Genomic DNA, 14,908 nt, shown 5'->3' with positions numbered 1-14,908 from the left:
AGGACTTAACTCCAACTGCAGACGATCGGTGTGCTTGTGGATCAACATCTGCCTATGTTGAAGGTATATATGGCCGACTTGCTGGATTGCCTGTTAAACATGCAATAGGCTTGGCGGAGAGAGCGATGCAACTCCCAATCATTGCGTGATTGCCAAAAGAAGTATGATAACTTTTTTAATTTTTCGTTTCTGGTCCAAAAATAGGGTATTGTTGAACTTGTCTCGGTCCCCTGAGTTCAGATATATACTCAAAATCCCGAAATTCTACAGGGAGTATCTATAGTATATCCTTTAAAGGATTTTTTTAAACTTTATTTTGACAGTTTATTTTATTTAAAAGTTGGGTAATAACTATAAAATTTCTTTACAAAATTATAATAAAATGATTGTTAAAAAAAAAGACATTATCCTGTACAGTCAAACCTCGATAAGCCATTACTGTAATGATGTTTTTGGTGGATAAGTGTGACTGGCAGTTTAACAAAAACGGTCCTTCTTGTCAGAGTTTTTTGACCTTTTTCTTGGTAAAATTGTGGATGATTTTACGTGGACCGGCAACTACAAATTAGGTTATGTGATTACACTTGTATATGCTTATCTAGTGTTACTGTATGTAACAAAGTACATACAGTAACTTATATTACTATTTAAATGTCACATGTAATTAACTGTGCCAGTGTTAGTACAGTCAAATATTTTTATCAGACTGGCACTGGTCCGTGAACGGGTGCCAGTATGATTTATATGATGTCTGAGAGTAATTGATTGCTGATACTCGTATACATATAGTATAATAATATATGCACATGTATGAAAGTTACTCAGAAAGAAAAATTAAGAGAGATTCAAATAGACTTTTATTTGTGCAAAATATTCATTTACAAGTTGTATTTATGTTACAAATGAGCATAATTCAGGGATTGACATTCGTGTTTCCAAATGAGAGGGAGACTCCACTTGCTTTTCCCAGAAGGAAGTTTGCAGATTTTGGAGAACTTGTAAAAATATATATCATGTTTGTTGGCAATATTATAATTTAGCCAGTCAAAACAAAGTTTATTTGTTGATAGGACTAAAGCTATGGCTTATTCAAACACAAGGCTCAAAGTTTTTAGTAATGAAATTGTACATGAATGCTGAATCCACATATGCATGTAATTATGAATATAAAAGCTTTGCAAGACAAATAAACCATAATTTCATTAAATAAATAGCCTATATAAATTAACAATCAAGAATACTGCAAAGTAAGAATAAAAGTTGTTATTTTTTTTACTACAAAATGAAATCTTATATATAAAATTGTCGTGTCACAATTTTTGTTACCGTACTCCTCCGAAACGGCTTTACCAATTTTTACCAAATTTGATATGCATACTCAGTAGGTCTGAGAATTGGCTACTATCTATTTTTCATACCCCTACACCATTTCCCCCCTTTCAAAAATATATTTATATATGGATTAAGGCTTTTATGTCCAACAGATGGCGCTAACTTCCGACGACCTAAGTTTGCTTTTCTGTGAGAATGGACTGAAGCAGATCATTTTCTATCTATCTATATAAATAAAATATAACGTTCGTTTGTTCCTACCGATTCCTTTGAAATTTTGACAACGTTGCATTCGAATACACATGTGTTTTTATATAATATTCATGTCGAAATTCCCCCCAGTGGGGGAGATGGACGGGATTAAGGCTTACCGTGAAGAACTCGGTTTCTATTATACTATTTTACGTGCGGTTTTTTGCGTTTTTAATTGCATTTTAATAGGTTACGTCAACAGAATATACACTAAAAAGGGATTTTTCGATATTCCCCAGCGGGAAAAGTGACGGGATTAAGGCTTACTGTGAAGAACTCGGCTTTTATTATACTATTTTAGATGCGTTTTTGATTACGTTTTAATAGGGTACGTCAAGAGAATGTACACTAAGAAGGGATTTTTTGAAATTCCCCCCACGGGGGAAGTGTTATACATTTATAATAGATACATTTTGAGCCACAACAACGTGTGGTCGGGTCAGCTAGTATATTTATAATAATATAGTTGCAAATGATTGATTTGAAATCAACTCCCAAGTTCTTTAAAAATAACTTTTTTTACAAATTACTCTCTAGCAATTTGGACATTGTTATATGATGGATTTGTAGTAGTAACTATGGACGGTTATATCAAAATTTAAATAAGTCTGGAAGCAATGACTTGCTTGGGGTCCGGGTGGCGCAATTGGTAGCCCACCACACGGCAAGCGGAGGCTGTGGGTTCAAGCCCTGCCCCAGGTCAGTTATTTTCCAGATTGTTCAAATTGTATTGTACAATGATAGATAAGGAGAAATTTAATATTATTCCAATCCAGTGTTCTACTTTGTAATGAACTTGGAACTATTTTTCTTTACATACGTAAACTAATAAACATTACTTCCCTTCATATTCTGAGAAAAACTGTAATTTTTATTTCCACCTCTAATTTAAAAATTAGTTTAAACATATATGTTACAGTAAAAACTCGTTTTTAGTGAAAATGCGTTTTAACTAGTTGAAACTAGTTTTTACTGGATGTCATTGTTATAACCCATTTTGTCTAGTTAAAACTAGAATTTACTGCTGTACATGTTTTGATTTTAGATAAAACTAAAATCAAACATTAACTTTTTAACTTTTAACATTAGTTAAAACTAATTTTAGCTACATAAATTAGTGATGTAACGAATATTCGGTTACTACCTGGTATTCGGCCTATTTTTCACTATTCGGCCGAATACCGAATACCTAAAAACAGGAGTAAGAAATAACAAAAACGCAGTAAATTAATCATTTTTGTAATTTTTATTAATGCTGAACCTTAAACTATAATTATTAAAGTTAATAAGAAATAGCATCTAACTCTAGTATTAAATTATTTCGTAATTAAATAATAATATAACCTTTATCTAGCCCGATATCTTATGGCATTGATGGCGTGTAGGTTAGAATGTATCGGGCATTAATGTTATTGTTTAGTTAATTATGTCATATTCGTATTCGCGTATATTTTAATATTTATATGATATATTTGAACTGTTCCACAACTGGAGAGAAACTAGACCATATTATGTCACCACAAAAGTATATCCTTAGGATACTATTCAGTCTACAAATACATAGTAAAAACAAAATTTTAGTGTTTAATTAAAGAGTTAAAATGATCGATTGCAAATAAAATAACTTATAAGTTATAACTTACATCTAAATACCAACAACTGCCGAATCATAGCGGGCTATTTACGGCTATTACATAAATTATAAACCAATTTGGCACTAGAGATAGATGTTAGGCTTTGTCTCATATTAACTTTAATAATTATAATTTAATTAATTAATTTAAATAATTTAGACCTAATGGAAGAAAAAATCGTAGTGACAGCGGGCCAATAGAGAGCACGGTGCGCGATCTTTGCCATAATGCAATTTGCGCGCCAATTTTCGTACGTGCGTTAATCAAGCCAAATAGTTTGGCCGAATATTCGGTATTCGGCCACACTCCTAGCCGAATATTCGGTATTCGGCTGAGGCCGAATATACTATTCGTTACATCACTAACATAAATATATTTGGGGGAAATAAATGAAGTGACGATTGGGATTAAAACATTTGTATTATTTAATACGATATTTATTGAAAATATTGGTCACACATCTGTGTTATTAACATTAATTAACCCTTTGTCCCCGAAGGCACCGATCGATCGGTACCCAGGCTTTTTAAGCAAAACTTCGAGGGTACCGATTCGTCGTTACTTTTGTAAATATCGATTTTTGTAAAATTTATTAACAACGGATATAATCTCGTTCGATATGAAGCGAATAAAGTATAATAATTCATTATATTAGTTGATAGCAGTATAAAATTTTGATTTCAAACAAATGTTTGATATAATGCGCAATAATTTCACAACGAATAAACATACATGCATAAGTGTTATATCGAATTGTACAAAACAATATTCTACGTCTTTCTGGCTCAGTGCCAGCAAACAACTAGGTAACTAGACAATGTTAATTTTCACAAAATGTTACAAATTATCAAGTTTGTGTGTCAGTTCTGATATATATTATTTTTTTTCTTATAAATTTTTCTAATAAAATGCATTGAAAAATATCATATTTAAAACTAAAGATATTAATAAATGTAAGTGATTTTTTTCATATAGATATAATGATAATTTGATTTTTGGTGAACTTTTAAAATAATATTGCCCGATTGACCTACATTGCCCTAGGAGGGATCGCAAAATAAACGTAAATAAGATGTCGACGGAAAAGGGTTAAAGTGATACGAAATTCGTCATACACTATAGGAACGTGTTAGCCGAATGACCTTGGTCGAAACAGTTTTTACTAAGCCATTTTGTTACAATCCGTTTTGTCTGGTTAAAACTAGTTTTAACTCAAATTCATTTTTGACTAGCAGTAAATTCTAGTTTTAACAATGACATCCAGTAAAAACTAGTTTCAACTAGTTAAAACGCGTTTTTACTGTAACATATATATCTTGTGTAAGTTACTTGTAATTTATGTTGAGATGATCTTGAAAATGATAGTATTTATAATGAATGAATAAGTCTGGTTTAATTAGGAGGTTTAGATGATAAATGATAATATTCTAAATAATGGTAGTGTTAAATAATATTTTGATATGATAAAAAACATTATTTAATATTATATTCAATGAAGAAACTGTCACCATGACAAAAGTGAAGAAGAAGCTACATTAAACATTTCTTGCATACAAGTAAGCATAACATTTTATCTTCTTTCAATAATATAACACAAACACTCACAGTTTAATGTTCCAATATCAAATGTTTTTAACACATAATGGAATAGATTATAACAAATACATAAACACTGAATGCACATTTAAATTTAAAAGTTACAACATAGCTATGATTGATTAAGAAAATAAAAAAACATAAAAATGTGACATGTATTTACATATATGCATTATGTAAGCAGGATCTCAGACAACAGTTGCTGTGCCTTTGATATAATGCATTGGTCCTTATAATTAACAGATTTTCCCTTGTTTGTAAACTTATAAATTTTCATTGTCTCAATATGTTTGAGACCATGCTTGCTTCTTGTAGACTTGGTGAGAGCCTTAGCTGCTTTAACCTTGGATGAGTCTGTCAGGGTTTGTTGGGATGAAATAAAAATTACCAAGCGTATGAGGAGCAAGCATGGCCTCAAGCACATTGAGGCCCTGGAAATTTATAAGTCTACACACGGGAAAGTCTGTTAATTACAAGGACCATGCATTATATCAAAGGCATGGTGATTGCCATCTGAGATTCCGATAACATAATGTATATTTGTATATATGTGCCATATTTTGTTATTTTTAATCACAATCACAGTAATATTTACCTTTTAAATTTAATTAAAATTTTTGTTAGGCATTTATGTATTTATTGTATTCTATTCCATTGTGTTTAAAACATCTGATATTGGAACATTAGCTTGATGAAGGTTATTGAAGATGACTGAAAATGTTAGTTTTTTTGCTTATTGGGCTGCAATTTGAAAAAAAATTAGACCTATAAATTCCCACTGTCATCTGTCTGTCTTTCCTTAATTTTGAGAACAGAGTTAGATAGATGAAAGACAAGATTAGATATGGAAACCTTAGAGGTAGGAGGCCTCGATTAACTACACGTATATAGGAATTTCTGATGCAAATTGGAAGTCATGTTGTTTCAATTCAAAAATTTTCCCCTGTAAGGTCTAACACCTGTACAACTCTATTACTAACAGGAAAAGTATGATGTACAGGGGCAAGCCATTACTAATTTGAGGTGGAGAGCACATATTATAAATTAAATACATTAAAACTATGATTAAAAGTTGCAACCCAGCATTGTGATGATGTCACAATAACTAATTGTTTGTTAAAGTTCATTTTTTGTTGCATTATATGGCATGAATATGCAACATAATGCTTATGTTGCATAACACTGATTTCAAAGTTACTATATTAATTTTTTTTAATACATTAGACAAGTTTCCAAAGTAATAATGGAAAGCTAAAATAGGAAAAGTCTGTTAAACTTCAAATATAATATTGAAAACATGAAAGAACTATTATTAAATTATGTCTTTGATTTTGCTGATCTAGCACAGGGGTCTCCAAACTATGGCTCAAAGGCTAAATACAGCCATTGAAGCAGACTTATTTAGCCTGCATGGCTTGTTTTCACCAAAATGTTTTATTGTCGACATTTAAAGTAGTTCAAAGCATATAAATTTTTGTAAAGTCAAATAGAATTGATAGACTGCCACAAATGATTTTTATGTAAACCTATTTAAAATAGGGAGTTAAATTTTTACAAATCTCTGCCAGAATATAATTTTAAAAGTCTTAAAAAATTTACATAGTGATATTTTCTATGTTTGCTTCTGTGTACCTTTATGAATAAATTTTTTCGAAAACAAAATGTATAAAGTCAAAATATTAAATGTCACTTTACCATGAATATCTGAAGGAGATTTTAACATTAGGTGCCAAAAATTTATTTACAGTTTTTTTGGTGACATTCTTTTGAAAAAGCAGTTGAAAATTTCACATTTATTTATATCCATTGTTATTTAGGAATAAAAAATCTTAATCTTTGACTATATCTTTCATACCTTGTCTTCAGACCTATCTTTTACAGCTCACATGGTCAGAAAAAGGTTGGAGATGCCTAATCTCGTATTTTTGGTATTGCTGTGATTGATTGTATGAATCTGTATCTCAGTAATTGTTCTTTGCAAAAAGTCAATGTCAAGTGACACAAATAATTAATAGCTTCTTATTTTAGCTTATCTTTGAATTTTCTTAATTTTAGTTTTGTTAAAACTTAACATTGTACAGTAGAGCATCGTTTATTTGAAAGCCAGTCAACCGAAACGTCGATTAACCGAAAGCTTTCCAGTCGGACTGTGTCGTGCTAGATCGAACGTTTTTGATACTAGATTAACTTCTAAAGTATAATTTTTTTGTTTTTATATTTTTCAATATATTTATTTTGTTTGTACAAAATAAAGAAATAATTTTTAACGATACAATAGCCTCGATTATTATTATAAAAGTTTTCGTTAGGCTTAAAATTCACGAAAATTCAACACGAAGCGACACGCGACGGAAAAAATTTCAACATCGGATAGGTTAATATATTTTTTCGTACATAATCGGTTATCCGAAAAATCAGTTATCCAAACAACTCCAGTCCCCAATTGATTCGGATAAATGATGCTCTACTGTATATGGCATAGTTTTATAAGATGGTGTTAAAATTTAATTCTTTCATTATTTAAATATAGCCAATTTCTTTGGTAATTATTCACTCTTGAATCTCACTCTTCAGTTGTTTCAATCATTGATCAAAAAGGATTATTATTTTAATACATTCCAATAATTAATATATCACTAGAGATTCAAAATAAATCACTGTAATTCTGTAAGAGTTTATGTAAATATTTAAATTAGCTATAATTAACATAATTATTTTTTCTAACAATGTAAAAATTGTACTGTTTTCTTAAATGATCGTTTTATACTTTAATTTTCAGGAAATGACTGATTCTCCTGATTTGGATTTTATTTATGATGATGCAGATTCTCATGGAAATGAAATTGCAGGTAGGATGTTAATAAAGATTTGAATTAATTACATAACATATATATCAAAACAAACAAAATTTATTTAGTATAATTAAAATACAATATTATACAATAAATATTTACAATATTTGAAATTTTATATTATTTTTTTTTTAATTCACGAAAAGTTAGACATGTTTCTTTTTAAGCTATTCTAAATTTAATAGCTTATTATAAAAATTTATTTTTATTTGATGTGATTAAAAAATAGTAATTTTTCAAGAAATTTTTGGATTAACTTTATAACTAAATTTTAATAAAGAATAATTTTGCATGGTATTCTTTAATATCTGTTATTTGCTTTACACTATTTTATACTGTATTCTGATCACCAGCAGTTTTGTAGTTTCTATGTCATGTAGCTAATAGTTAATTTTGTTGTTAAAATTTAATATCTTCCTTAAGAGATGGCACTAGAGGCTAATGCTTAACTCTAGTGCCAAATTGTCTTATTAATTATTAATATTATACCATTTCTAGCCCGATTAATATTTGGCTTTAGTTGGACGATTGCTTTAAAATATTTTGGGTTTGATGATGATGTTTATTTAATCCAAGGAATGTTTTTTAGTAGCTGTGCCTGACTGTTCTGTGATAATAATAATGAATGAAATTCAAAATAACATAAAGGAAGGAACAACAATTTATTCTGAATGTTGGAAGGTATATAAAAAGGAAGAATTAGTAAAATCCAGTGAACACTTCCAGATAAATCATAAGTATAATTCCGTCGATCCAGATACAGGTTGCCACACCCAAAATATAGAAAGATTGTGGGGTAGTGCAAAGTGGAGAAATAAAGTATAATGTGGAATCTCACATAACCACCTAGATTCATATTTATCAGAATTTATGTGGCATAGACAATATGCAAAAAATGAAATGTTTATAGCGATATTAAAAGACATCTGAAAATTTATGCCTCATGTTTGATATGGCGGAAATTTGTAATCTTAATAATTGAAAATTTGTAATTTCATTTGTACTTTTCTTTTGTAAATTTCATATATTATTAAAAAAAGGTCTATTTGTAAAAAATGTGAAATTAAACATTGCTTTTTCTAAAAAAGGAATAAAAATTGAATGGCACCCAGATACGGAATAGTACTGTTATTTCTGTCTTACGAAAGTATTGCATTGACTTCATATGTTGTAAAAAAAAAAAAATGTATTTCTGAATAAGATTAAAACATTTCTGTATCTCCTCGATAAATTACTTGAAATCATTCAACAGAAAATAAACATTCATACATTTGACACTGTAATAAAAAATATTAGGAAAAAAATGCTAAATTCAGGTTTCTACATTTAGCATTTCTTTCCTCATAGTTTTAAAATTATTCATTTGCAAAATTTGTAAATCCTTTACTCCTATTTCAAATGTACCATTTGTTGACAGAAGGATCATATTTCTGTTTTAATAAATATTGTTGTAATGAATGAAAGATTACCAATAAAATTTCTAATGGTGCACACACTTCTTGCATTCATTGGACATCTGGATAGAGAAGAAAGATTAATTTTATACAAAATTTATGAGAATGAATTATTTAACATATTATTATGAATAAAGCAGAGCTTACGTAAGCTGTTTTGAATAGTAGAGAATTGACCATTAATTAATTTCTCTTCTATACAGCTTCGAAGACACAAACAGAATTACACAGTCAAATCTTGAAATAGTGTTCTCCTATATAGCACTACATTTGTAAAGTACCAAACAAATACTTAAAAACAGATCTTTTCTATAAATATTAAGCAGAGAACCCTTCGGAATCTGTAAATTGTTTAAGTATACAGTATTGCTTAGCAAATGATATTATTACCAAATCATGTGATTTTCAAACTTAAACTTCAAATTTGTGTGCAGTTTTCATTATTTTATATAATTCTTATTGTGTATATTTCAGTCTAATGCCATACTTAATTTGGTGCTAAAATCTGAAGTAAACAAATGGTGACAATAAATTGAGGTTTGACTACATTTCAGACCAATAAGTAAAATATTTCAGATTTTCTTTGATTTAGAAAAATTGAATAAATTATTAAAAATTTGTTAAGCTCACACGAATTATATACAATGTTAAATATTTTGTCCTAATAAATTTCTAATAGATGAATTAATCAATACACATTTAACAGAGGTAAAGTTTAAGCTATTGTTAAAGATTATTGGATTAATTCAGCCGAGTAACTACAGTGGATAGTTTTTTCATTCTTATAAATTTCTAATATTTCCTTATTAATAAATATTGGATAAAAATCAAAAATACCAAATATTCCAGAAAAAGCTTTAATGTGTTATTCTAATTAAAGTCATATAAATATTTTGTAATTGATTTTAATTGTAACTTTTTATTATTTCAAATAAAAATTCTTTTATATCTTAAAATGATTTTTAAATATCCATAAAATAATTTTTTTGCAGAATTGTACAGTTATACAGAGGACTTGGAGTTTCTGTGGAATAAAACGGCATTTGAAGAATTAATGGAACAATATGGTAATTTTAGACAATTTTTTAATAGAGGGTGAATCAAAATGATGTGAACAATTAGAAACATTTATTGAACAAAAACAGTTGATGAAATGATGAAAAATATGAAACTTACATTGTTTAAAATAGTAACTGAAACAGTGTTTGTTCGTAATGCACCATACCTTATGTTGCATGCATACATCAAAATTATATGTGATTTCTTTCTACACAGAAACCAACAACTCATGATCAATCATTTATACAGTTTAATTATCAGCTGTTATAGAATATATATTCTCTTTATACTTTATCTATACATTTTTAAATGCATGTTATTTACAACATTTTTAAAAATATTTGTTTCACAGTATATTATAAATGATGTCTGTTTTAGAGATAGTTTGTTTAAATAGTTTTTGCATGCACAAGGAGAACAGATTTTGTTATTTACTCAATGAATACAAATATTTATAGCAAAACTGATATGGAGCTTATTTAAAAAGGAAGGTGTACAGTAAGTTGTTAACTAATGAAACCGATTAGAAAGTGTAAATGTACTTTAACATATGTGAATATATATGAATTTGTAAACATTTAAATAAATTAGAACATAGAACAAGTGGAACAGGCCCAACCAGTCCAAATTATTCTGCAGGCCACTTTGACAATTTAGAATTCATTCATGGGTTGCAGTTACAGAAGGAAAACACATTGAATTTTATCATGATCTTGGGGAGTCATTTTTTGATCAATTGCCATACTTTCTCTCTGTTCTTTATAACAGCCAGGAAGGTAAAAATATGAGTTTGTGACTTCATTTTCAATATACAAAGTATACAGTGACAATGTCCATGCTCTCTGATGCAACGAGCGCACCTAATGGAATTTAGACCTAAGGGTAAAAAATAAAAACAGTATTACGTGTGCCTAATGGAAAATAGTTGCGAAAATGTGCAAATCACAAGAACAAGGCAGTTGCTATTGATTGCTTTGTTTTTGGATCGTTTCTCTGTATCTATCCTGTGCAAGGATCATGTCTCCCTTGGCCTGCAGGTTTGAAATACAACTCTTTGTGGTGGCAAGTGCAAAGTTTACCTGTCCATGTTTGTCAAGTACTGTACAAGAATTGCCTCCTCTGTGCCTAATACGTGCCTCACCATATTTAACAATGACTTTAGGAAAGTTTGAAATATATAATTCTAAGCCTTACTGGCAAATGTTTGAATTACAAAGATGCCACAGTATTATCATCAGCCTGGAAATATATGATCAAAAATAGCACAGTAAAATCTAATACGTAACATGCACTCTGTTGATATAATTCTGTATATTGTGTTAGTATATTTGTATTTTATTCTATTTTTTATTTATTTTAATTCAATTTCACATATTTATACTGTTTGTTACATTTTTGGTATACAGTAGAGTGTCAGTTAACCAAAAGCTTTCCAGTCGGACTGTGTCGTGCTGAATCGAACGTTTTTGATACAAAACAATTATACTTTAGAAGTTAATCTAGTTTTTATATTTTTCAATATATTTATTTTGGTTGTACAAAATAAAGAAATAATTTTTAACGATACAATAGCCATGATTATTATTATAAAAGTTTTCATTAGGCTTAAAATCGACGAAAATTCAATGCAAAGTGACACGCAACAGAGAAAAATTTCAACATGGGATAGGTTAATATATTTTTTCGTACATAATCGGTTATCCGAAAAATAAGTTATCCGAACAACTCCCCTCCCCAATTGATTCGGATAGATGATGCTCTGCTGTATTTGATATTTGGACGAAGTGTTCAAACATTTATAAATTTGAATTTCTCATCGTTCGAATATAAAACCATCATAAAAATGTTCCAGAGAATTGAAAATACCTGATAACGATCTGTTGATCTGGTTGAAAACATTTGTTAACACTTACCGTGCTGGTCCAGTTGACCTAGTTCCTTACCTGTGTGCTTACTGATTTATGCAATTTTACAGTATTTTTTACTGAAAATAAAAAACGATTGACTAAAGCTAGGTAAAAATTAAAAACAGTTTCTGATATTGGAAACATTTATCTGTACAATACTTAATTTTGATGTGTCTGGGCTTTATTTTTATGTATTATGCTTTAATGTTATTTGGACTTGTTTTAGAGATTGATAAAATGAAAAAAATTAAAAACTGCAATATAGCTTTAAAATTTGTATTTTTATGTATGAAATATATAGTACATCGATGAATTTATTCATAATAATGATGTACTGTATCAATATTATTAGTAGACTTTTTTTCTACCTAGCTTTTTTTTCGTAATTCAGTCGGTTCGGCAAATGTACAAAAGATTGCATTAGCACTATCAGAAATATAGGAATTCAACTTTTGTATTAATACCAGTATCTAAAAAGTATATAAATTATGTAATATCATATAAGCCATACAGGTTTAAAATAATAACGAAGTTACGTGGTTTATTTGTATTTTTTCTATCTCAGTTAGGCCTAAATCATAATCGCAACTTTTTTGTCAGATAAATCTATATAATCGGCACTATATTTGTTGATTTTTTATTAATGAATTCGAATAATTATTAGTTAGTACGCTAATGTGCCATATCTAAACTTAACTTATATATAAAAAATAAAACGACTTTATATTTGCTTGCAAAATATGGCGACGATCGTAATTGGACAAAATCGCTGATATTTCAAATTTCTGAATAAATAGTGCCCACTATTTATTAACAGACACACTAAAATACAGAAAGAAATTGCATTTTCATTGCTGAAAATGTATTGTTATGTTTTAAAGCTAGAAATTACAGGATATATTGAAAGATGTAATATTACATTTCTAGCACGGTAAGTGTTAAAGCAATAAACGTTGGTTCTCAGAGAAACAAGGTGCGTGTGACATAGTATTTAAAGAATCTGAGTGTATATTGAAGTGATATGTTAGTATATCCAAAATAACTAAATCATAAGAATTTTAGATTTATTTTTAATTCATTTCAGATATTCTGGCTTAAAAGTTTTACTTTTAATGATCTTTTTTTTTTTTTACCATTTTAGGATATCCCAAAAAGTGGAATGGTTTAGCAACTTCACAAAAAGAAGAAATCATATTACGACTATTAGATGTAATTGAAGTGTCCCAAAGAAACACGAGAATGCATGCAGTGCGTGCTATTCTATATTTGTTGCAGGGAGCATTTGGAGAATGTATGACACTGGATCAACAACCTAGAATTGCTAGAGAAAATGTTTTCTTTCTTTATAAAGCTGGTGTTTTTCATACTTTTGTACAGTTACTCAATATGGAAGTGGAGTAAGTATTTTTTTATTTCTAATAATAATAACAGTTTTTAAGTACTTTTATAAATAAAAAATTATTTTAATATATTTAAAATATTTATAGAAACAGCAGTGCTGCAACATCAGCCTTAAGGAAACCAGCTGTATCGCTCGGCGACAGTACTGATCTTAGAGTTATATTAAGTGTTTTGTATACATTTGTAGAAGTAATGAGAGTATCGAGTGAAAGTGATACTGATGAAATTTTAAGGCTAGCTGAAAATTTTCAAAATGAACTTTGTAAGTATTATTTATATCATACACTTTATATCTAAAATAATTATATTTACATTGTGTTTTTAACAATTAATATACACTATGTGAAATATAAAACTGGTATAAATATGATAACAACTAGATATTTTATTTTGGTTAGCTCAACCAATGTTTGGTGATGAATTATTAGCAGTGACTCTATTCCAGATGGTAACTAGGTTTTGTAGTGGTTCTGCTCCTCATTTTCCAATCAAAAAAGTATTACTACTACTATGGAAAGTTATTCTTGTGAGTAATTTTATTTATTATTTAATAAATTCTGTGTTTAGACTTAATTATTGCTCTGTCATTAACAATTTAATTTGTTAGCGTCAGTATGTTGTTGAATTATTGTCATTTTATAAGGAATAAATGGTAAAATGATTTATTTTTCAAGTATTTAATTGATGTTAAAATTATATATTTCTTTTGTATTTAAATTTTTGATTTCATAAAATTTTAATTAATTTTATTTGCCATTTTTATGTTCTTCATTTTTATTAACATATACAATTTAATCTTCAAGCACATCAAATCAACCTTTTAACTTCAATAATTATTAATTTTAAAACAATATGTTATCAATCTATTTAAGGCCCTTTTCAGGTCACATTTCAAAAAATAAAAACAACACTTTGAATTTTAATGCCTAACATTCCAAGAAAAGATTATTTTGAAATTTATAAATTTCACAGCTGATGTCCAAATAGGAAAAATAAAAATAAGAAAAATAATAACTTGAAATTATAACTCAAAAATAATTTCCAAATTGTAAAAAATGTTGTAGTCTTCAAAGTTAATACATTTGCCCTTCATTAGGATAAATAAATTTTCAGCTGCTGCAAGGATTTTAAACTGTAGCTCTCTTGTATAGGACAGATTACAGAGGCCTCATTTAACAGAGCATCAGTCCCAGGATTCATTGCATAGGTGGTCAGAACTGTAATGTAAAGCCTGTTTTTTTTTTTTTTTAAGCCTCAGTCATTCAGACTGCTATGATAAGACTGATTGCTACAATGGTTGGGTGCAGCAGTTATTTTTTAGCACTCTTCAAGATTGAGGTGTTTACTGGACGAGATCAAGCCAATAATAGAAAATGGACACTGGACAAAATATATTCTAAGTCACACTTACGTGATCAAGG

General features: G+C 28.7%; 1 protein-coding gene across 2 annotated transcripts in view; it reads left to right on the top strand.

Moving 5' to 3' along the window:
- Window positions 1-14,908, top strand: part of Strip (striatin interacting protein) — a 29,114-nt gene that overhangs the window by 818 nt on the left and 13,388 nt on the right. For both annotated transcript variants that reach the window (XM_067262327.1, XM_067262326.1), the window contains exons 2-6: window positions 7,594-7,663; window positions 10,113-10,187; window positions 13,228-13,483; window positions 13,574-13,749; window positions 13,886-14,013. In XM_067262327.1, coding sequence (XP_067118428.1) covers window positions 7,594-7,663; window positions 10,113-10,187; window positions 13,228-13,483; window positions 13,574-13,749; window positions 13,886-14,013 — 705 coding nt within the window. The remainder of the gene's footprint in view (window positions 1-7,593; window positions 7,664-10,112; window positions 10,188-13,227; window positions 13,484-13,573; window positions 13,750-13,885; window positions 14,014-14,908) is intronic.

Source organism: Centruroides vittatus, unplaced genomic scaffold, assembly GCF_030686945.1.
Source record: "Centruroides vittatus isolate TY-2023 unplaced genomic scaffold, ASM3068694v2 contig_1428, whole genome shotgun sequence".
NCBI lineage: Eukaryota > Metazoa > Arthropoda > Arachnida > Scorpiones > Buthidae > Centruroides > Centruroides vittatus.
The sequence above is the reverse complement of the archived record's forward strand: the minus strand, read 5'-3'. Positions and strand labels throughout refer to the sequence as shown.